At 45.1% G+C, this 24826-nt stretch overlaps 2 protein-coding genes and 1 long non-coding RNA gene across 4 annotated transcripts; all 3 read right to left on the bottom strand.

The window, feature by feature from the left end:
* Positions 1-216: 216 nt before the first annotated feature.
* Positions 217-13404, bottom strand: LOC115559765 (transcription factor E3). 2 transcript variants are annotated; one of them, XM_030378826.1, is made up of 11 exons: positions 12647-13404; positions 10675-10764; positions 10460-10525; positions 9730-9895; positions 9234-9428; positions 8960-9064; positions 7601-7700; positions 6221-6277; positions 5679-5754; positions 5145-5292; positions 217-2933 (listed from the first exon to the last, which is right to left on the bottom strand). In XM_030378826.1, the coding sequence occupies exons 1-11, from the start codon at positions 12769-12771 to the stop codon at positions 2598-2600; spliced, it is 1464 nt and encodes a 487-aa protein (XP_030234686.1). In that variant the 5' UTR covers positions 12772-13404; the 3' UTR covers positions 217-2597. The 2 variants fall into 2 exon arrangements, with proteins under 2 accessions (XP_030234686.1, XP_030234687.1); XM_030378827.1 differs by having other exon boundaries at positions 8960-9043; positions 12647-13403.
* A 978-nt stretch (positions 13405-14382) lies between these two features.
* On the bottom strand, positions 14383-16107 carry LOC115560033 (BEN domain-containing protein 6-like). Its single transcript, XM_030379315.1, has 4 exons — positions 16040-16107; positions 15438-15657; positions 15062-15245; positions 14383-14826 (listed from the first exon to the last, which is right to left on the bottom strand). Exons 2-4 carry the CDS (start codon positions 15633-15635, stop codon positions 14708-14710), a joined length of 501 nt encoding a protein of 166 aa, XP_030235175.1. The 5' UTR covers positions 15636-15657; positions 16040-16107; the 3' UTR covers positions 14383-14707.
* A 153-nt stretch (positions 16108-16260) lies between these two features.
* Positions 16261-18066, bottom strand: LOC115560273 (uncharacterized). The gene is made up of 3 exons (XR_003979728.1): positions 17302-18066; positions 16820-16980; positions 16261-16449 (listed from the first exon to the last, which is right to left on the bottom strand). It is a non-coding gene; the product is annotated as an uncharacterized LOC115560273 (long non-coding RNA).
* Positions 18067-24826: the final 6760 nt, after the last annotated feature.

The following is a 24826-nucleotide window of genomic DNA, read 5'->3' as shown; positions in this document are numbered from 1 at the left end:
AAGCCTCTCTTGGTGAATATGCCTCACAGCAATGCCATTGAGTCTTTTTTGCATCATGATTGATTGCAAAGTCTTCAATCTGCGTAACCCAGAAACTGCGCTCAGCCTCAGCAGATGATATGGGCACCACCATCAACAATCTCTTGCTAGCTACAGAGAATGAAATGTTATTAATATGCTAGCGCTAGGTAGCTATCTAAAGAGAATGACAAGGTATTAATATATGGGCCAGAGCCAGGCACACTCACAATTTATTTAGTATTTTTTTTGTTAAAATAAGATTATACATAAAAATGAAAAAACATTCAAGCTGTTCACCTACGGCCTAAAAATACTTTTATTTTACATTGAGCCTATTTCAGGTAAGAGCAAATGCCGTTTAATATGTTTGTTTTTTGAAAAAACGCTCTGATTTTTGTTTGCTTCTTCATTTTGTTTCTTCATGAAGCACCCGCTCTGTCATAGACAATGATCACCACAACAGGTACAGCCGCAAGTGCCATCCTCTTTAGGACCCTGGGGAGTGAGAGTGATGCCTTATGGTGTGTTCAATTTACACTGAAAGTCGGAACTTGGAGCTCGAAACAACGTAACCCCAAATTTGAGTGCTCCCAGTGCTTCCCAGCCTCACAAACGTACAACAAAACATGTAACTAACTACTGTTTACATGAGTAGAATATAGCATGAATTCTATGTCTGGCTGGTGAGATTAATATCTGACTTTCCGAGTTGGAGGTCCGACTTCACGGGGGGGGGGGGGGGGGGGGGGGGAGGGGGTTCTGATTAAAAATTCTTACTTGGAGCTCGGAAATACCGACATTCATGCACGAGAGGAACGCACCATTAGTCGTAGCACACAAACGCCGGGCTCTCAATGCGCGCTGCATGTAGGCCTATATTAGTCTAACTAACGGAACATTAATCCTCATTTTTCCAGCTATGTTTGTCGCCTTATGTAGACAGTGGGGGGGGGGGGGGGGGGATCACTATGAATCTGAGGGCGTCATATCCCCCCCGTCCCTAGTAACATCTGCGCGCATGAATCTGCGCGCATGTTGAGGACCATAACGACCACTAGAAAATGCATTGTGTGCTGTAGTGCAAAGTGAGTTTGAAAATATGGTTTAATAAAGCGGCATATTTAAAGACGTAAATAAATGTTGAATGGCTTGCATCAAGTGAAACGAGGAGTTAACGGACACATTCATACCATTTGGAAAATTCCAAATGGTTGAAATCCAAAAAAGTTTAAGAGTTAAAGAAATAGCTAATGTGATAAAACATACATACACAATAAAGTTAGATCAAATTAGAATAGCTGAACTGTTCTACAGTTTGAAATGGTTGAATCAAATCAGTGTTACAGTCAAGTAAGAAGAAGAGTGAGAGTGTGTCGTAGTAACTTGTCTTGGAGTGTGTTAATTCAGCCTTGTTGCAGAATTACAGCCACTATGAGCCAGTCCCACAAAGAGCTTTCCACAAACGTGCCGTTTTTTAGAGGCGGGTCAAGGTGGATGGTGCTTGCGGCCACGGTAGGCTACCGTGCGCTCGTGTTACCGTGGATGTATCGCAATGGCGAGGCGCGCACAGCTTTTTGCCGTGTACTGTGGGCTAAATATTCAATAACACTCTGGGTGATCCGGCGGGAGTCCTGGAGCTCTATAAATAACATCATATTGTACATAGATAACTATATCATATAATAGGCCTATATATTGTCACGGACAAAAGATGTGTGCCCCTCCAGACGATATTATGAATCTCAAACCGACTGCGTCGGGTTCTCCGACGTCTCTGATTCTTCCACTTCCACATCAATCTGAAGTTGACTGAACGGTGACATGGAGGAGAACCACGATTGTCTCCCACCGGAGCCCCGCTGCCGAGGCACAACCTTTTTTTTTTTCAAAGGCAGAGCAGGATACCTAGTGCTCGTTTCACTCCTAACGCCATTTCTAGCTACTGGTGGAGCATAGGCAGGCTAAGCCGCTAAGGGGACTCATATTCATGTTAGAAAACCTCATTAAGTGAAACTGTCATGCCATGGGACCTTTAACTACACATTTAGCTAGTTCATATAGTTAACACAGGCCATATGTTCCATATAGGTCGTTGAGGGACTCATTACTAGGCCTTTTACAGTAGGCCTACTTTAAACTATTATTACCATACTCATTACTAGGCCTATTAAACTCCTTTAAACTATCATTAACATACTCATTACTGGCCTATTAAAGTACTTTAAACTAGTGTAAGCATACTCATTACTAGGCCTATTACAGTACTTTAAACTATTATTAACATACTCATTACTAGACATTACACTTCAGTAAACCAGGATTAACATACTCATTACTAAAGTTATAACGTTTACGGTGTTTGCGTGATTAATAACGTTTGATAAGGATAACGTTATGGAGGTTACCTAGCTGCCCTGACCCTGGTTCCGTCTAGGGGGAGGCAGGTTACCTAACCGGGCTCGGGTCTCAAACGGCCCTTAAGAAACCTGGCTACAGCCTTAACCAGGCTACAATGGCTTCCCCTCGTCAATGCACTGCAGGTGAACCCTGGTAACGTAGATGAGCACCATGGCTCCTCAGTCCTGCTGTTCCATACTGAATCGGCTCCTCCTCCCGTGGTCCCTGGACGCTCCGTGGGGAAGGGGGGCGGCCCCTCCAGCCTCCATCAGGAGGTCCTCCAGGACTCCCAAACCCAGCAGGTCCAGGGAGAACACGGGCGGGGCTCCCCGGGGGTCCTCCATCTCCGCAAAACTCAAGGGCTCCTGGTCAGGAGGCGTGCTCACCATGGAAACCAGGGGCGGGTTCAACATGGCCGCCATAGCAGGAGCTGATGAGGCAAAGGTGGGGTGAAGGGAGGAGATGCTGGAGCAGCTGGAGAGAGATGACAGGCTACCTGCCCGGAGCTCCAGCTCCTGCAAAACCAACAAGTAAACAGGTGAGTTACCTGTGTGTACAGGTGGGTTAGCTGTGTGTACCAGGTGTGTTGCCTTCCTGGCTGTGTACCAGGTGGGTTACCTGTGTGGACCAAAAGTACACACACCTGGATGTGTGGTACACACACCTGGATTTGTACCAGGGTTTGAGCTTGGTTTGAACCAGGTTTGTTAGCTGGATGTGTACCAGGTGTGTAAGCTTGTGTGTACCAGGTGTTTGAGCTGGGTGTGTACCAGGTGTTTGAGCTGGGTGTTTACCAGGTGTGTGCACTGGGTGTTTACCTGGTGTGTGCGCTGGGTATGAACCAGGGGCCGTATTCACAAAGCATTTTATCTTACCGCTTGGAGTGCTCCTAACTCGCGCTAAAACATTTAACTTAGGAGTTTTTTCTTAAAAGTTATTCACAAAGCCGCTGAGACCTACTCTAACTAAGGATAAATCACAAAGAGTGAACTAAGAGTGACGCGCCGTTGCTATGGATTACGTCAATTCTCGTGCACGAGTTTAGAAGCGGTCAGTTCGGTGATTGGTTGTTCAGACGAGCCCACTGAATCACCGAAAAACAAGGAAATAGCCTAGGCTAGAAATTAATTCCTATTAAGTAGTTATAGTGCAGTTAGCAGAATACACGCATGATGACAATTTTGTGCAGACCACGATAATGACGTTGTAGCCTCCACGTTCAAGAGAGAGAGAAAGCAAACAATAAAAATACGTAAAATTTAAAAGAAAAAATAAATGTTATGAACTACCCAAGTGTTGACTGATTTGTGCCAAGGTGTTTACCTAAAATGTGTTTTCAAAGTGATCCCTAAATGCCTGTCCACTCGGTTCCACACGGCCAAATTCCTTGTCATGTTGATCGCCATCATCATCATCATCATCGTCTGGCTGTGGAATGTTCCTCCGCTTGCAGAGGTTGTGTAGAATGGCACATACAGTGATTAATGTGCTTGCCCTCTCTGGGGTGAGGCATATTTCGCCGTGGAGGACATGTTACCGACGTTTCATCTGCCCAATTCCTCTCTCCACAACATTTCGTGTATGTTTGTGTGCTCTAGAATCTATGGAAGAAATCAGTAAACAATAATAAATATGGATTCAACAAATAAAAGGCGTCAAAGAGCCAATACGATGTGTTTTACGCATAGGACTAAGCGTAATCTACGTAATCACTTACATGTTAAACTTTAACTGTGCTCCCGGTTGTGGATTGAGGTAGGGTGTCTAGAGCCACGTCTTGCATGGATAGTTACTGTCACCCAGCAAGTGGCACCCAACTGGTACATCTCAAAAAGCTGCCTCAGACCGCTCACCATTAAAATGCGCGAATCATGGGTAGCTGAAGATCCAGGCCACTTTGCAACAACATCCAGTAGGCTATGTTAAAATTTGCATCAAAAACAACCTGCGTGTTGATGGAATGCACTTTCTTCATATTGACGAACACGTCCTCGTCTTTTGATGGCGCAATTATTTTTATGTGCGTCCCGTCAATAGCACCGACCACACCGGGCATACCTGCAATTGCCATGAAGTTGGCTTTGATCCTGTGTAATTGTTGAATGTCCAAAGGAAAGTTTATGGCACGGCTGACTGATGGTTGCGATAATTTTAAATCGTCGGCATTGCAAAGTTGCATTTCCCCTGTTGCTAAATAACGTAGTGTGGCCAAACATTTGATTTCGGGACTAATCTGATTATTCCTGTTGGTCGGGGATGTTATTGCATCGCGCATTAACTCCACAACAAGTTGAATTCCCTAACATTTCGTCTCGGAGGCATTTTACGATTCTTTGTGAATAGGTCTTACTGAGTTAGGAGTCCTCTTGAGGACTTTTAAGCTCTCCTAGACTTAGGTGCTACTTTTAGGCCTAAAATACTTAGAAGTTAGGAGTCCTAAATTTAAGAGTGACACGCCCATTATTTTTAGGAGTTACTCCTAAATTCGCCAGTTAGGACCTACTTTTAGCCCTAAGATCCTTTGTGAATATGGCCCCAGGTGTGTTAGCTGGGTGTGTACCAGGTGTGTTAGCTTGGTGTGTACCAGGTGTGTTAGCTGGGTGTGTACCAGGTGTGTTAGCTGGGTGTGTACCAGGTGTGTCAGCTGGGTGTGTACCAGGTGTGTACGCTGGGCGTGTACCAGGTGTGTGGCCTGGGTGAGCCATAGGGATCTACTGTTGTGTTACCTGGACTCGTAGCTCCAGGGTCCTGTTGCTGTTCTCCAGGGTCCTCTGTCGGACCTCCAGGTCTCGGGCTCTCTGCTGCTCCTTCTGCAGCCGGCGGATGTAATCCACTGAAGCCTTCAGGATGGTCCCCTTGTTCCAGCGCAGCTCCCTAAATACCATCAACACCATCCAGTATAACACCATCAACACCGCCCAGTATAACACCATCAATACCATCCACAGCACCAACCACACCATCCAGAGTATGACACCATCAAGACCATTCACAGTATAGCACCATCAACACCACCCAGTATAACACCATCAACACCGCCCAGTATAACACCATCAATACCATCCACAGCATCAACCACACCATCCAGAGTATGACACCATAAAGACCATTCACAGTATAGCACCATCAACATCGCCCAGTATAACACCATCACCGTGTGTGTGTGTGTGTGTGTGTGTGTGTGTGTGTGTGTGTGTGTGTGTGTGTGTGTGTGTGTGTGTGTGTGTGTGTGAGTGAGAGAGAGAGAGAGAGACACTTACTGGTCAGCTGATCTTGGGATCATAGCCCCGAGCTCCTGGATCCGGTCGTTGATGTTGAATCTCCGCCGTCTCTCGACTGCATATTGCATCAGATTCTGATTGGTCAATACCGGCATTCAGCGGCCTGTTATCTCTGTATAGCAGACCGTTGCTATGGACACTATTTCACAACATCCCATCTTGCTGATTTGACAAATGTTCATTAGCAGGACAACCATTTTAAAATCAATACAATCATTTTTGGAATGATATAATAATATAATAATAATAATTATAATAACCTTCAGGGGTCTTGAACCACCACCCGGTCAGTACATATATCCATATAATGACTAGCTCGCTCTGCATTCAAATTTACATAATAATAAAAATAAATCATATTGAATTATATCCACACAGATTCACTGTGAATACCTAAGAAAACCCAAACTCCAGAATAAAAACAATTATCCACAGATACTTTGGGAATTCCTAATAATAATAACAATGCAATAATATATGTTAGTATAAATAGTATGATGTAGAATTATTGAAGTGCTTACTGAGATTGTGGTTGTCTTTCTTCTGACGTTCCTTTGCTAGTACTTTGGTCTCCACTTCTGAAATATAACATGTACATATACAATATGAGATACATATATATATATATATACACACATATATATATATATATATATATATATATATATATAAATACACATATATAGATATAACATGGGATATATATATGTATATATGTTTATATCCCATGTTATATCTATATATGTGTATTTATATATATATATATATATATATATATATATAAATACATATATATATATATAAATACACATATATAGATATAACATGGGATATAAACATATATATATATATATATATATATATATATATATATATATATATATATATATATAAATACACATATATAGATATAACATGGGATATAAACATATATACATATAAACATGAGATATATAAATGTATACATATATTGATAGGTAGATAGATTGATACTTTATTGATCCCCAGGGTGGAATTTGTAGTACATTAGTACTACATTAGTCATAGCAGTACAATATTACTACATCCGTTGTGTAAAGTACTACATCAGCAGTACAATAGCACAACGTCAGCAGAATATTAGTACTTCACCTGCAGTACATTCATACCACATTAGAAGTACATTAGCACTATATAAGTAATAGTGGAACAATATTACTACATCTGTAGTGTAAAAATTAGAGCTGTCAGTTAAACGCGTTATTAACGACGTTAACGCAAACCAAATTTAACGGCGTTAATTTTTTTATCGCGCGATTAACGCAATTATTTTATAAAAAAAAAATATATTTTTTTTTTTTTTTTCTTTGGCTCAAAACAAAGAAGCAGTAGCCTGACTGCTATGTTCAAATGACATCTGTTCACAGCAGTCGTTTAATTGCACTATAGGCTCTTTTTTTGTATCGTCCTGTTTTGATCAGTGTATATGCCAATGTTGTTATCAATAAAAAATCATTTGCACAAGGCAAGCCGATGCACTTCACCATGTTGATAAGAGAATTAAAATGGGAAGAATTATGGGACAAAAAAATCAAGGGATATTTAGCATAGAAAAAGATTTGCGATTAATCGCGATTAATTAGAGTTAACTATGACATTAATGCGATTAATCACGATTAAATATTTTAATCGCTTGACAGCTCTAGTAAAAATACTACATCAGCAGTACAATAGTACTACATCAACAGTATGTTAGTCCTACATCAGAAGTACATTAGTACTGCATCAGCAGTGCATTCATTCTTCATAAGTTCTATATCTGCAGTCCATTAGTACTACATAGTACTGCATCAACAATACATTCATCAGCTGTACATTAGTACTATATAAGCGAGCACATTAGTACTACATTAGTGGCTGACCTTGAGGCTCCCTCTTTGCAGACTCCAGGTTGCCAAGGGAACTCTTGCTAGTGGTGATGCTGGGGTCGTCTGACCCAGCACTGCTGTACACATCCAGCAGCTGCAAAGAGGAAATCATAAAGCAGGACAAAATACAATCACAAAATTAAGCAGGCCAAAGACAACCCAAAATAATTCAGGGCCATTAAGATTCAGTGTTTGTGGTCATTTTTCCAAGGAACTGTCAATGACATCAAGCCTGACCTGTATAACATACAGAGAACTGCTTCATACGATCTGTAACATAACAGAGTACTGCTTCATACAGTCTGTAACATAATAGAGTACTGCTTCATACAGTCTGTAACATAAACCAGTACTGCTTCATACAGTCTGTAACATAACAGAGCACTGCTTCCTCCAATCTCAGACCCCTGGCCTCTTGCCCCTAACCTCGAACCCCTGACCTCCAACCGTTCACAGCTTACACCTGTCTCTAACCTCTAACCCTAACATCTAAACTTTGACCTATTAGCTCTAAACCTTGACCACTAACCCCTGACCCTAACGTATAACCCCTGACTCTAACCCCTGACTCTATCCTCTCCTCCAACCCTAACCTAAGGCACTAGCAGAACTACTGAACATCTTACCTCGTTCTCGCAGCTCTTCTCACTTGCTGTTAAAACAACTAAGAACCTCATGTTGCCATTGAGACTGTACAAACACACACACACACACACACACACACACACACACACACACACACATACACACTCTGACCGACACACAAACTCTGACCGACACACACCTACCGAGACACAGAACCTGATGCACATAGACTAAGAGAGGCTGAAACTCTTTCCTCCCCTCTCTCTGGGAAACAGGAAATCATATTGCTTCAGTCGACTTTTTTTGAAAAAAACAAAATGTGCTGTTTGATGACTCAGCATTCCTCTGGTAGCAACTTTTCCTATTGTAACACAACGCTGTGTTCTATTATTCCTCTATGAGCAACATTTTTCACATTGTAACACAACGCTGTGTTCTATTATTCCTGTGTAAGCAACATGCTTCCTAATTGAATGCAACATCACAACGCAATACTGTTATTTGTTATTTTAGGTTACGTTATGTTGTACTTACTTTTTCTTGTGTTTTCTGTCCTAGTATTGGCTTCTTCGTTATTTATGCTTGTGAAGCACTTTGTTACTTTGTTTAATAAATCAAATATAATTTTATTGTGTCAGTGTCCGTGTGTGTGTGTTGTGTTGTGTTGTGTGTGTGTGTGTGTGTGTGTGTGTGTGTGTGTGTGTGTGTGTGTGTGTGTGTGTGTGTGTGTGTGTGTATGTGTGTGTGTGTGTGTGTTGCTATGGTTACCATGTCTGGTTGAGAGTGGATGAGGAAGTCCTCGTTGAAGCTGGACTCCAGACTGATGATGTCATCGTTCACTGTGTCCTTGATCTCAATCAACAAATCAGATGACTGGAAATCACATTCAGCCATTCACACTATTATTTATATGTTATATAGATATTAAACAGTGTGTGTATAATATGTATTACATAATTTTAACATTACATTTTACAGTCTAGTTATGTACATGTTGTTTAGTATACATAGTATAGATATCAGAGATAGTGTTCATCTGTACCTCTATTTTGGTGGCGAGACTGAGAACTTGAAGGGGAGCACTGGGGGGGGAGGGGTCGGGAACAAGCTTGGAGGCGGTGCCGGGCAGTAGGGGAGTGCAGCGATTGGCTGCAGTGGCTGCCCAGTAGTGCCTGAGCTGCTGTCTCTGGGCCTCCTGGAGGTGATACCTGGTGGGGTTCTCCAGGTGAGTCTGCACCTGGAGACACAGTATAGACATTAAACACACATTACATACATTATGTTTACATTAAATATATAAACAAACATTATATATACATAACATACAATGTAGATACATTATGCACACATTGTGTATACCTGTACTTTGCATACATTATATATACATTATACATACATTTTGTATTCACTATATATACTATTTACATCATATGTCCACAACCAATACATTATATATATTATATACATAGCTTGTTTTCCATGCTAAACATATATACATTATACATAAATAACATATATCCACATCCTCTGTAAGGTACCTTGAGCACCTCCAGGGGGACCTGAGGGGGAGGGCAGGGCGGGGGACCGGGGGAGAGGGGGATGGGTGGAGAGGAGCAGGTGAGGAGGTGCAGGGACTGCTGCTGCGCCTCCTTCCGGTCCTCCTCCCTCACCTGCTGCCGCATCAACTCCTGGCGCAGGAGGACCCTTGAGCAGGGGTCAACTGTTATTCACCCCTCTATCACCCTCTATCTTCCCTCTATCAACCTTTATTACATTACATTACATCAGGGAATTTAGCTCATTCACACACACCGACTGCGGTGTCAACCAGGCATCACTCCTCTTCCCCCCCATACCTTCCCCTATCACTCATATATCACCCTCTATCACCTCGCTAGCACCTCGGGAGAGATTTGGCCATATCGTTTATACCGAGAGAGAAAAAATAAATAATAATAATAATAAATATATTTGTATTGAAAAAACAGTTCAATGTTTACAAGATGTTTGCACTATATGACACTGCAGTTAATGACAGATTGTTCGCTACTTACTCCTTTGTAAGCATGGAAATTCAAGTTCAAAATAAAAGAAAAAACTGATCAAATGTGAAGTATGGTTATTTTAAGCCATTTATTATTTTAATTTACTTCAAAAATACCATATCGTGATATATATCCATATCGTGATATAAAATTACTCATATCGTGATATAAGATTTTGTCATGTAAAACCGCTCTATCCCAGCTCTATCACCTCTTCTCTCACCTGGATGTCACGGTGGACATGAGTGTTGAAGAGGAGGAGGAGAAGCAGGAGGCCATCGCTGGAGAACTTAAAACAGAGAGAAAGAGGAGACAGGTGACAAGGGGAGCCACTATCATCAAAATTCATTCACGTGAGATGAAATAGGGACGCAAACTTATTGTCTGTCTCTTTATAGAGATGCTAGCAGATTTGCTTGCTCTTTATAGAGATGCTACCTGATAGGCTGGCTCTTTATCTGGTAGAAGGAGTCCTGAGGGAGAAGATCTTCTTCCATATCAACAACGATACCAGACTCTGGTAGGACCCTGAGACAGACAGGTAGACAAACAGGTAGGACTCTTGTAGGACCCTGAGACAGACAGACAGACAGGTAGGACTCTGCTAGAACCCTGAGACAGACCGACAGGTAGGACTCTGGTAGAACCCTGAGACAGACAGACAGGTGGGCAGACAGATAGGACTCTGGTAGAACCCTGAGACAAACAGACATGTAGACAGACAGGTGGGACTCTGGTAGGACCCGGAGACAGACAGACAGGTAGACAGACAGGTAGTACTCTGGTAGGAGCCTGTGTCAGACAGACAGACAGAATTCTGATTGGACTGTGGGGAATACAGACAAATAGAAATAAGACAGATAGAGATATAGACAGACAGACAGACAGACAGACAGACAGGTAGATAGACAGATGAGACTCCAGTACGACCATGAGCCAGACAGGTATACAGACGGACAGGCAGACAGACAGGTAGACAGACAGGCAGACAGACATGACTTGGCCCTGGATCTTGGCCGATGAAAATAAGTATATATAATGCAAACATTCTCTGTCTCTTGTTCCGATATTTTAGAACTTAAAGGACAACTCCGGTGTAAAATGGATCTGGGATATGTTTAATATGATAACGAGTTGGAATGTTCGTTTGGGAGCAAAAAAGCGTGTGTAGTCGCATTCTTAAGTTGGCTATTTTTAGCCGATTCTACCAAAACGCTATAAACTTGGAACGATGGGGGCATGTGTTATGGTAAAAACTAAATCGCTATTTTAAACCACTTAAAAGGCTAGAAGTAGCCCGACACTTGGTCGTTTTATATGTTAAGGGTTTTAACATATAAAACAAGATGGCGACGACGGGTGAACTACTGATGGTACTGTGTGTATAAAATGTCCTTTTAAATAAACAATCTGTACACTTACAAAGTAATCAATGCCTCCTTTTATATATTAAGACCTTTATTATACTACCAAAGAAGTGTCAGGCTTCTTTTAGCCTTTTAAGTGGTTTAAAATAGCGATTTCGTTTTTTTGCCATAACACATGCCCCTATCGTTCCAAGTTTATAGCGTTTTAATGGAATCGGCTAAAAACAGCCAAATGCATAATGCGTCTATATGCGGTTTTTGTACTCCAAAACGAACGATCCAGCTCGTTATCATGCAAAACATATCCCAAATCCATTTTTACACTGGAGTTGTCCTTTAAAGCAGTTTCGTTATTTGAGGAATTTGATTTAGTTGAATTATTCTTGTAGTTTTGGTTTATATCTGCATGGTTGAGTGCACTATTGTTAGGGTTAGAGAGATTGGACAGTTTGGACTCCGGTATGACACAGAGACAGACGGGTAGACAGACAGACAGCAAGTAGGCCGGCAGACAGACAGTCAGACATGTAGGCAGACATGAAGACAGACAGACATTTGGACATATAGACAGATAGATAGATACACAGACTGCTCAGGTTATGTGTGGTAAGGACATTCTTGGTTGCTTCCTGAGCTGACCCAGCTCAGGAAGTCCTTAGTCAGCTGTATATGTGTGTTGTGTGTTGTGTGTTGTGTGTGTGTGTGTGTGTGTGTGTGTGTGTGTGTGTGTGTGTGTGTGTGTGTGTGTGTGTGTGTGTGTGGGTGTGCTTTTTGCTGAGTCATGTCCCTTCAAATTAATACAAGCCACACATGGGGTGTGTTCCATTCTTGGCTCGATCTCTCTCTCTCTCTCTCTCTCTCTCTCTCTCTCTCTCTCTCTCTCTCTCTCTCTCTCTCTCTCTCTCTCTCTCTCTCTCTCTCTCTCTCTTTTCCTCTCGCTCTCTACCTCTCACTCTCTACCTCTCTCTCTCTCTCTCTCTCTCTGACTCAAGTTTTTCAGACTGCTAGTTAACAGGGCTGAGAGCCGTATGCAGCCTACTCACCTCTGCAGGTTGAGGGATCCCGGTGATTCCAGGATAACGAACACGGTGTGGGGGGGCAGTCCCCTGGGCCATGCGTTAACTCCCGCACCCGCATCCTGGTCTCGGTCTGACCCAGCAGACGACATCTTTCCCCTGGTATAAACTCCCTACTTCTCCGGTATAAACTATCGCTCCACGGACAAACTCTCTCCTCCTCCAGTATAAACTATCTCTCCTCCCCCGGTATAAACTATCTCTCCTCCGCCGTTTTAAACTATCTCTCCTCCCCTGGTATAAACTATCTCTCCTCCCCCGGTTTAAACTACCTCTCCTCCCCAGGTATAAACTATCTCTCCTGGTATAAACTCTCTCACCTCCTCCAGTATAATCCCTCCCCTCCTCCAGTATATACTATCTCTCCTCCTCCAGTATAATCTCTCTCTCCTCCTCCAGTATAAACTTTATCTGCCTCCAGCATAATAATCTGTCCTTGAATATAAACTTTCTCCTCCCCCTCCAATATAAACTATCTCTCCTCCTCCGGTATAAACGATATCTCTCCTGGTATAAACTTTCTCCTCAGGTATCAACCCTCTCTCTCCCCTCACGTATCAACCCTCTCTCTCCCCTCACATACTCTCTCTTTCGTGTATAACGGTCTCTCCTCCGGTATGACAGCCTCTCTCCTTAGAAGGAGTAGCCTATGTAAACCACTACACTAGACAGCACTGCGCCTGGGCAGGGCATGACGTCACAAGAGTACGTGAACTGTATCTTCATGTGAACATGTAGAAACTATAATTCCGAGCCAGGGAGGCGGGCCTGACTGGAAATCAAAAATAATCCCACAGTGTCTCTGCAGACCAGAGCTAGCCGTGAGTGGGAGGATCCCGGGAGCAGGCTGTGGTCCAAAGCCACAAGTGGGAGGGACTAGGAGAGTAGACTTATGAAAGTTTACCATGGTAAATGTACCATGGTAAACTATGGTACATTTTGTACCATGGGATTTTTGACAAGTACCATGGTAAATGTACGATGGTAAGGTACCATGGTAAATGTACCATGGTAAGTGTACCATGGTAATTGTACGTTGTTTTTTTTTTTTTCGTTGGTTTTGACAAATTTACCATGGTACATTTACCATGGTACCTTGTCCATGGTACTTTTACTATGGTAATTACCATGGTACATTTACTATGGTAATTACCATGGTACATTTTACCATGGTACCTTTACCATGGTACCTTGCCATGGTACCTTTACCATGGTACATTTACCATGGTACCTTGTCATGGTACATTTACTATGGTAATTACCATGGTACATTTACTATGGTAATTACCATGGTACATTTTACCATGGTACCTTTACCATGGTACATTTTACCATGGTACCTTGTCATGGTACATTTACCATGGTAATTACCATGGTACATTTACTATGGTAATTACCATGGTACCTTACCATGATACCTTACATTTTACCAAAGTTTACCATAGTAAATGTATCATAGTAAGTGGGCCATACCATTGTACAAGGAGTGGTAGCTGTCAGGTTGGCTCTGTATCATATGCTTGGCAACAGCATCATAGAACTTAGATAATCTGAAAATTATGAAATGTGTCAGTCAAAACAATACCATATTTTCCTGCACGACTTTGGTTATGTATAAGCTAGGCTTTACGTAAAAAACACAAATGCTTAGATACAATGAATCGTTTTATTTAATTATATTACAACTCAAGAAGACCAGAATAAAAAATACATATAACCTCAACCAATGACACAAAGGTTATCCATTTTCTACAAAAAAGATAAGCTACATGAATTTATAAGTTCCTCCCTATATGACCAAATATATTCACAACCGTGCAATATTTAAAACAAAAGACAAACCACACATGAACTGGTGCATTAACATAAACATGATATTCTATCAAGTACAGTTGCAGTATCAAGACTATCACAGATGTACATGTTGTATCCTGGTTGAACTCACTGGCTTAGCTGTTGATATATAAATGTAGTACTTACAGATCGAACTTTTCGCTAACATTCTGATTAAAATCTCCATATATAGCATTAAGTCCGGTCAGACTTCTCTTTACGCCGCAGAATTTTGGCTGCATTCGACAATTTTTCCCTCATGAAGCGCCTGATGTCAGCTTCCGCTGCCTCGGGGAAGACCTTGCGTGCTTCAGCTGTGCATAAAAAAACAAAGATTCAGTAACACTGCCCCTTGTAGACATTGACAACTGAATGCAAGGATTAATTAACGCAACCATTTTGGTGGTTCATGTATTTATATATACTAGTCACAGATCACATGCGAGAGTACCACCAACACAAATAGCATGTTTGGGATATCAATGTTACTACAGATAAAATATGTCATAAGGTTAGCAAAAATAGGTAAGAAAGGCAATTGCTAATTACCAATAATTTCCATGACATGCTCACGAGGCAGTGCCGCCTTGACGTTGGCTGCCTTCGTTGAGGATAACCCCGACACGCTGTGTGTCGCCATATATTCCGTTGAGTAAATCCCGTGCATGAGGTCATTCACAAATTTTTGTGCCGAGGTCCGTGAAGATCTCGATTTCACAGATTGAGAGATGATCTGAAAAAAAGTCTCCATGATTTGGTTTCCTTCCCAACATATGACCATTTATGGAACAACGACAAGATTATGTCAACACATAGTAGATACACTTATATATAAGTGTATGTATACAATACAAGTCCTGCAGCTAGAAGATTAGTATTATTATTCATAAACATAGCCACACAAGAAAAAAAGTTAAATACGTACCACAGAATCATTTGAGGCAGATTCATCTTCATTGGTTACATCCAATGGTGTTGATGGTTTGGCCGTATTGGCCGCAATAGGCGGTTGACACCTTCGTGCCTGCTCCACTGAGGGCGCTGCCGATCTCACCAGCATCTCTGCTCTTATGCCCAGAATCTCTTGTCTGATGCCTCTCATTTCATTCACCATTGCCTGCATTTGTCGTACTGCTTCAGCACATCTGCATACGTAAATTAATGTTGCATTATTCACTTATTTCGTGATGATATACAATAAATCTGTTACCCTTGCTAATATCCATGTCTGGTTGGTCAAATAACCATTCAATCAAATTCCATGCACTTGACAATCATGATAAAAACTGGATGTATCCAGCACCATATGAAAGGAAACCCATACTACTGATATATGTGCTATGGTATGAACCAGATTAGACCACAATAATTAGTTCCTTTTCTGAGACAAAATTACTTAAATTATTATGGTAATGCATATATTATGTTTGTAGCATTCAAGGAGTCACCCTACATTAAATAATAGATATTTCAGTAGGTGCATGGCATCAAGTAACCTTTAATTAGCAGGTCTTAATTTCCATTTACCTTTTGCCACAAGGAGTCTCAGTTGAGCCAGATGGGGTCTCAGTTGCAGTTATGGCAGAGTTGTCAATATCCGACTGAAAGACATGAATTTCATTTGCAAAAGCCCAGTTAAAACTAAGTGATTGAAAATGTTTGCAATAAATAAAACAGGTTTTCATGAACCATATCTCAAGAAATATTGATATATATGTATATGCCTCTGAGAATAAATGATCTACAATAAACAGTTATTCATGTATTTATACATAGGACCACTTGTATGTTAATTCCAAATGTTCACCATATTCCCTCAGAATAGCTCAGCCTAACATAATGAGAAATCTCACTTGTGCATTTTTGTACTTCTGCAAAATACTTTTGCTGGCACTTTGTGCAGTTGATGCCTGCTTGCGTTTTGACTTGGTCTTCGGCTGCAATAAAAAAAAGTAATTAACATATATAATAGCCATTATTGCATATGCACCAGCATTTAAATTGCTTCTTATAAGATTGTTATTAAGATAAAGGATACCAAAACACTGATAAAAAGGATAGATAAATAAGCTTTTATCAGAAGTAATAATAAGATATAAGATAACTATGAGACTATTTGACCCTTTTGTTCAGATTAGTTAAAAAAAAAAATTTGGTCGACAATTATTAAAGCTATATACTTTTAATAATGTTTGGAATATTAAATCAACATACTAAATTGTATATTAAATGCAGAATGAACTACAATACATATTTAAAAATGTTAATTAAAATCTGCATAAGAAGATTCCATGGATACCTCATTACCTCGGCCACATGCTCATCATTTCCATCCTCAGATGGCACGTTCTTTGAATTTGGAATTTTTCGCCTTTGGCCTTTTCCACATTTAGATGTAGGTGTGACTGCCACATCCAGAAGGCCTAACTCCGCTTTCTTCCTCACTTCGACCAGTTCTCTCCTATCCTCTATGAAATCGGGATTAAATAGAAAGAACATCAGATAATGCATATAATATAAGTCATAATTAACTTCCATTTAATAAAGTTGCAACAAGCTTAGCTGCATGAGAACTAGATCTAGGCGATAGGCCTAGTAGATGCATATATATATATATGCATGCATAGGTGTAAATTATTTACGGAAATTACTGCACGAGCACACTGCAGTAAATTAATAGATAGGCCTACATCTAACTGATATAATTAAGTATGCCTATATACAGTACTGTTATAAGTTACTATAGGTCCAAATAGAACATGATTTTTTAATGTAATTGTCAGTCTTACCTCCGGTTGCCATTATTTTGGCCGAACAAAGTTTAACTTTTCCATTTCGTTCCCTCCATCGCACGACATATTCTTGTGCTTCATTCTGCTCGTCAAATTCTCCCTCAATCCAGGAGAGCTCACCAATGTCGACAGAAAAATCATCAAAGGCAAAAACAGCTAACATTACCATCGTGTTAATATTGATAGTTCTTCAAGTCAGACTACTTCGAACCGCGACCGTTAGTGCTCCGCTGCGAAAGGCCGCCACAATATTTAAAAAGCTCCACCTCCGGATAAGCGGTAGGTCCTAAAACTCGGACTCACGTGATAATTAGCGGTCTAACAGGATCATGCAAAAATGAATATGCAATTTGCAAACTGACTACACTCAATAGCTCTGTGAGTAATGGTCCAAGCGCGAAAAATAAGCATTTGATATTCAATATTCCGCATTGTACCAGATTTCATCGCACATGCGCACACCTGCGACCGGAAACTGGAGTGCGATCCAGAACGAGGATTGCGTCAAGTTGATTGAGATGAAAGAGCAATGGCGACCTATCTGTAGTTGTTTTTAAGAGTGGGATCGAGAAATGGATCATGGGAGAAAGATTCCGCCATCTTATAAGCGATATTTATCTGACGAATCACAAGATATTCCTCGGACTACTGAGTTATATCGAAAGCTTCCGAAGTCGGCGAGGACGGAACCGACGTCATCGTCAGATTCTGAAGATGAATTACAAGGGTTGCCGCCTGCGTCTGCATCAGAGATTTCAGAACAAGAACTTTCAGAACAAGAACAAGTTGTACAATGTCAAATAGAGTAAGTATAAGTGGATCGGTGTAACTTACACCTGATGCCATTTATTACCTGAGCAACTTTTTAACTGTTTAAGGCTTAAGCTGCTCATGCAGCAATTTTTCACCTACAGTGTGATTTTAGAAATGTTATTTTGGCAAAACGTTCTGTAATGTTGGCTCCATGAGTAGATGTGTGATCATATGTTAGAAGGTAAATACAATGCTGTAATGTGCAAATGTTGATGGTATAGTAATATTAAGTTACATAACACAGCCATAATTGTCCACACAAGTTTCACCCATTTGGCTACAAAATAGCTTATATAACCACGGCAGGGCTGGTAATTTATTGCATAATATAAGTTATGTGCTTATATTTATACAGGCATGAACGGGTAAATCACAATCAGGGTCAAAAGTCAAAAATAACACTGTTACATGAGATTTAATATATTTTACAGTGTAAGAAATAAACCTTGTAAGTAAAATCTTCCATGTGATACTTAAATAACTTAGTTAAAGAAAAATGCATTCAAATCTAAACATTCTGGATACATTGATGAAATTCCATTTTTATGAATGTTCATTTTACATATCTTAATGTTCAGTCTGTATATTCTTTGTTTAATATTGATGCAATATAGTGATTTTTATTCATCTATGGTGCATTGGGTCAATTAATAATTGGCTGAATTGAACTGCATGGTGTTGAATTATTAGTTTATGACACTTATATCCATTATATATGATACATTCTATATACCATATATTTGTCCTTTTTTATTTATGGTACTCTATATTTAGTATATTGAGGCAGTAAAATAATCAGTGTTTAAGCAATAACTCATTCTCTCTTTAAAAAATATTATTTCATTTAATTATATAAATCATTATTTTCTATGTCAAACATTTGTATGCGTCTTATGTGACATGTTTTATAGGCATAATATAAGTGTCAACATGGTACCATATGGTCAGTTACTGTGTAACTGAAGCACAAATATTTACATTAATTTTCCCTTTATGTATATTTTTATATATTGTCTTTCTAGTGACATCAGTGATTCATCTGAAGATGTCTCTGCTGGCTCTGGCCCAGCAAGGGGATTACAAATGGAAGTTGGAAATATGGATGAACATGGAGGCAACACATGTGACAGTGAGCTACTACAGCATATGGTAGGCCTACATTATTTTCCATATTTTTTAATGATGACCTATGCGATATATCAACAATTAATCCAACTGTGTACAATGTTAAAGTTAAGTAAAAAGAACATTTCACCTAAAACAATACTGGAATAAGTTTGATAAGCGATAAGAAAAGGAGCTGAGAGAGAAAAGAAGAATGCAGAATAAGGCTATTCTTCAACTTTGGTGAGACATAAGCGACAATGATTATGTTAAGATGTGAATCCTCTTCAAAGCAGCAGTGTTCATAAGCCGGATAGAAAATAATGACCAAGCCAATATAGCCATGGAACCTTGCATTAATACTAATCCTGATATTTCATTTCCAGAATGCTCAACAAGAAGAATATGACGGTGCAGAGCAATATATAGCAGGGGATGGCCACGAACATGGACAGCCTGGCTCTCGTCAGGTTAGTTTATATATAACTTGTCTGTTATAACAAGTAATGTGTAGAAACGGGTGACTTTTTAGTTTTACTTAGAGAATGTGGCATTCCCCCGGTGCCACGCCCCCTGTTCGGGAGAGTCGAGGCCGGGATATACCACCGGTGGCCAACAGCCGGCGACAAACCCCGACCTCCGGAGAGCCGCAATCGGGGAAACGAGGAACACCTGGGCGGGAGGCACCCAGGAGTTAAAAGGAGGCCACCAGCCGACAGAAGGGGAAGAGTCGAGTGGAAGAGAGGACGACGTAGAGGACCGAGACCCCGCACCGTGAGCCGCACGGCGGACACGTGGACCACGACTCGAGCAACCCCCCGCCTTGGATGTACAGCGTGCGCTTGAGAAACTGTTTGATACCGAGTGTAATAAACCGCCGTTTGAGGCTTTGGACCCTCACACCCTGCTTGGACCTTGCTTTGAGCCTTTCTACCTAACCGAGTTACCACATATGGTGGAGAATGCGGGCAACTCGGTCCACGTACGGCTCCCGGTAAGGACCCCACCCCGCGTTTTGGCAGTGGCTCTTCGTTTTTGGATTTTTCCTTTTTTTTTTCCCCCCTCCTTCCCGGTGCGGTTCCTCCGTTCGCGGAGGTGAATACCCGCGGACGTAGATGCAGAACCCCGGGACAGCCGCAGGACCAGCCGGCCCGAGAGAGTCGGACCCCAGCCTGGCCCTGCTGACGGAGGCGGTGCTCCGCCTGACCCAGCAGGCCGCCCGCGACCCGCCGCCCACCGCCCCGACGAGTCGGCTCACCAAGCTAGGACCCGACGACGATGTCGAGGCCTTCCTAGAAACATTTGAGCAGGTGGCAACCCGGGAGGGGTGGCCAGAGGCCCAGTGGGCCTGTATAGTGGCCCCGTTTTTAACCGGACCCGCCCAGCAGGCGAGTCAGGACCTCAACCCCGGGGACGCGGGCCTATATCCCGCACTCAAGGCGGCCGTCTTGGCCTACTATGGACATAGCCTTGCTGCGAAGGCCCTCAATTTCCACGAGTGGACGTTCGACGTCCGAGGACCCGTACGGACCCAGGTGGCCCACCAATGTCGGCTAGCCCGGAGGTGGCTGGTGGACGGAGCGGGACCCAGCCCCGTGGATCGGGTCGTGGTGGACAACGTCGTGCGACAGCTGCCCCCCGACGCGCAGAGGGTACTGGCCCACCACCACCCTGAGACCGTGGACGACCTTGTGCGCCAGCTGGAGAACTGGCAGGTGGCCCAGCGGCTGGCGGCGGGCCCGAGGCCCAACCCCCGGGCCACCCGGAGAGAGACTCCAACACCGCCGTCGAGGACCCGGCCGTCCACCCCGCCCCGAGAACGAGGGGAACCCGAGATCCGGCGCTGCTACCACTGCGGACAACGGGGACACCTGGTCCGGGACTGTCCCGACCGACAGGACGTCCCCATGCCCTCCGCCTGCACTGCCCCGAGAGACCGCCCCGCCTGTATGCTGGCGACCTGCTGGACACAGGGCGACAAGGACTCCCCCACCGTCCCCATCAAGGTGATGCACCAGGACACCCATGCCCTGCTGGACACGGGGAGTGCCGTGACCCTGGTGAGGGCCGACCTAGCCGGGGGCAGACCGGGAACCCCGATGCAGGTCTCCTGCGTACACGGCGACACCCGGACGTACGAAACCTGCCACGTGGTAGTACGCACACCACAGGGGGACTTCGTCGCCCGGGCCGGGATAGTACCGACCCTGCCGGTGCCGTTCCTGATCGGCCGAGACTGCCCCATCTTCACCCGCTTCTGGAGCTCCATGAGGGGGAACCGAGGGGGACGAGAGCTGCACCGTCCCGCCGGCCGAAGCGGACGCCCGGCCCAGCGAGGGGCAAGGCGCCCGCCGACGCGAGAGTCCGGGTCGGAGTCCGGACCCGCCCCGACGACCGCCGCCGACCACGGACCAGCACTGGGAGCGACCCGCCGACCGACCGCCACGCGGACCGAGACGGACGACACGCCGGGGTCCGGAGGAGAGGGTCCGTCGGCACCGGGAAGCCCGCCCCGATCTACCGGGGACCAGGTACGCCCGGTACCGGGAGACGGAGCCGGGCCCAGCTCCGACACCGCTACCGCCTCCGAGAGGGGGAACACCCCCGAGGAGCCCGAGAGCTCCCCCCTAACTGAGCTATCGGACTTCGCCCAGGCCGGGGGGGAGAACTCGGCCCGGCCGGGACAGTTCGCTACGGCCCAGCATCGGGACGATGCCCTGCGGCACGCGTGGGGACATGTGGTCGCCCACGACGGTCAGGTGAGGGACTCAGTGAGCCACCTGACCCACCCCCACTTCTGCACTCAGCGGGGGTTGCTGTACAGGGTCGACGTGCGCGAGGGGGAGGTAATACAACAACTGGTGGTACCGCGACCCTACGTGTCTAAGGTTTTGTTCATGGCCCACACACACTTGCTCGGCGCACATCTGGGCATGGACAAAACGCGAGAGCGGGTGGTGGCGCGGTTCTATTGGCCCGGGGTTCGTAGAGACGTAGCGCGTTACTGCCAGGAGTGTCCCGACTGCCAGCGCGTAGCCCCGCGGGCAGTGGAGCGGAGCCCGCTCATACCGATGCCCATTATTGAGACCCCCTTCGAAAGAATAGCGCTGGACATTGTAGGACCCCTCCCCAGGACGAGCCGGGGTCATCGATATCTCCTCGTCATATTAGATTATGCGACCCGATACCCCGAGGCCCTCCCACTGCGTGCGGCGACTAGCAAGGCGGTAGCCCGGGAACTAGTGATACTCTTTAGCCGGGTGGGACTCCCAAAGGAGATCCTCACCGATCAAGGCTCGTGTTTCATGTCCCGCGTAGTCAAGGAGCTACTAAAACTGCTACAGGTCTCCCAGCTCCGGACCTCGGTGTATCACCCGCAGACGGACGGGCTAGTCGAGCGGTTCAACCAGACCATCAAACGGATGCTCAAGAAGAGCATCGAGGCGGACGGGAAGAACTGGGACCGACCTCAGCCCCGCACAGAGACAAGAACTCGGGGAGCTGGTGCTGCAGAGCCGGGACGTGTTTTCGGACGTGCCCGGGCGGACCTCGGTGATCTCTCATGAGATCCGGACCGCTCCGGGGGTGACGGTTCGGATCCCGCCCTACCGGGTACCCGAGTCCCGGCGCAACGCCATCCGAGCCGAGGTGGAGCGGATGCTGAAACTGGGGGTAATTGAGGAATCCCGTAGCGCCTGGGCTAGCCCTATTGTGCTGGTGCCCAAGCCGGACGGGACCCACCGGTTCTGTAATGACTTCCGCCGGTTAAATGAAGTGTCTGACTTTGACTCCTACCCCATGCCTAGAGTAGACGAGCTGATCGAGCGGCTGGGACCGGCCCGGTACCTGTCCACGCTGGACCTAACCAAGGGGTACTGGCAGGTCCCCCTGGCACCGTCGTCCCGGGAGAAGACGGCCTTCGCGACGCCGGGGGGCCTGTTTCAGTACACTGTCCTGCCCTTTGGTGTCCACGGGGCCCCCGCTACGTTCCAGCGGATGATGGACCAGGTCCTAAGGCCGCACAGCAGTTACGCCGCGGCATATATCGATGATATAATCATCCACAGCGCCAGCTGGGACGAACACGTCAAGCACGTGCGGGCCGTGCTTAACGGCCTACGGGCGGCCGGGCTGACCGCCAACCCTGCAAAGTGCCGGTTGGGGCGGGAGGAGACGGCCTATTTGGGGTACCGGGTGGGGAGGGGGAACGTGCGACCCCAGGAGGACAAGGTGGCGGCTATCCGGGAGTGGCCCCAACCCCAGACCAAGAAGCAGGTGAGATCGTTCCTGGGGCTGGTGGGGTATTACCAGCGTTTTATCCCGGGGTATGCCACCCTAGCCTGCCCCCTGAACGACCTCACCCGGAAGGCCCTCCCGGATAGGGTCCACTGGACTGAGGCAGCGACAAGGGCCTTCGAGGACCTACGGGGGGCCTTATGTAAGGAGCCGCTACTGGTCACCCCGGATTTTAACCTCCCTTACACCCTCCAAACAGATGCGTCCGAGGTGGGACTAGGTGGGGTCCTATCCCAGGTCCGGAACGGAGAGGAGCATCCGGTGACCTACCTCAGCCGGAAGCTCCTCCCCCACGAGCGGAACTACAGCACGGTAGAAAAGGAGGCGCTGGCCATTAAGTGGGCCGTCACAAAACTAACGTACTATCTTCTAGGACACCAGTTCGTCCTGGTGACGGACCACGCCCCACTGAAGTGGATGGCCACCGCCAAGGACACGAACGCTCGGATAACGAGGTGGTTCCTGTCCCTCCAGCCCTTCTCCTTTACCGTGGAACACAGGCCGGGGCGGGAACACACCAACGCCGACGCTCTGTCCCGCCGAGATGCGTGCGGGGGCTGGGCCCCGCGCACGGAGGGGCATAGGCAAAGGGGGGGAGTGTGTGGCATTCCCCCGGTGCCACGCCCCCTGTTCGGGAGAGTCGAGGCCGGGATATACCACCGGTGGCCAACAGCCGGCGACAAACCCCGACCTCCGGAGAGCCGCAATCGGGGAAACGAGGAACACCTGGGCGGGAGGCACCCAGGAGTTAAAAGGAGGCCACCAGCCGACAGAAGGGGAAGAGTCGAGTGGAAGAGAGGACGACGTAGAGGACCGAGACCCCGCACCGTGAGCCGCACGGCGGACACGTGGACCACGACTCGAGCAACCCCCCGCCTTGGATGTACAGCGTGCGCTTGAGAAACTGTTTGATACCGAGTGTAATAAACCGCCGTTTGAGGCTTTGGACCCTCACACCCTGCTTGGACCTTGCTTTGAGCCTTTCTACCTAACCGAGTTACCACAAGAACCATATCAAGGTGTAGCGTGCCGAGGGTGTTACTGGCCAAATCGTATCGCTGCCACGAAAACTGTAGCGTGCCAAGGGTGTATGTTGTAATTACACACTGCTCTGGGGCCCACACCGTAAACTAAACACAGTATACGGTGTGGGGCCCCTACCCCCCCCCCCCCTCCACGGATTTACTGCGCCTGTGCTGCCACCCCATACAAATGTATGATCAAACTACCAATACAATTGAAATATATATGGCATCAGCCTCTTGGTAAATATACTGATAACTATAATTCAAAGAACCACCATGGTCAC

The sequence above is a fragment of the Gadus morhua genome, chromosome 15, assembly GCF_902167405.1.
Source record: "Gadus morhua chromosome 15, gadMor3.0, whole genome shotgun sequence".
NCBI lineage: Eukaryota > Metazoa > Chordata > Actinopteri > Gadiformes > Gadidae > Gadus > Gadus morhua.
This window is presented reverse-complemented; position numbering and strand designations above follow the sequence as displayed.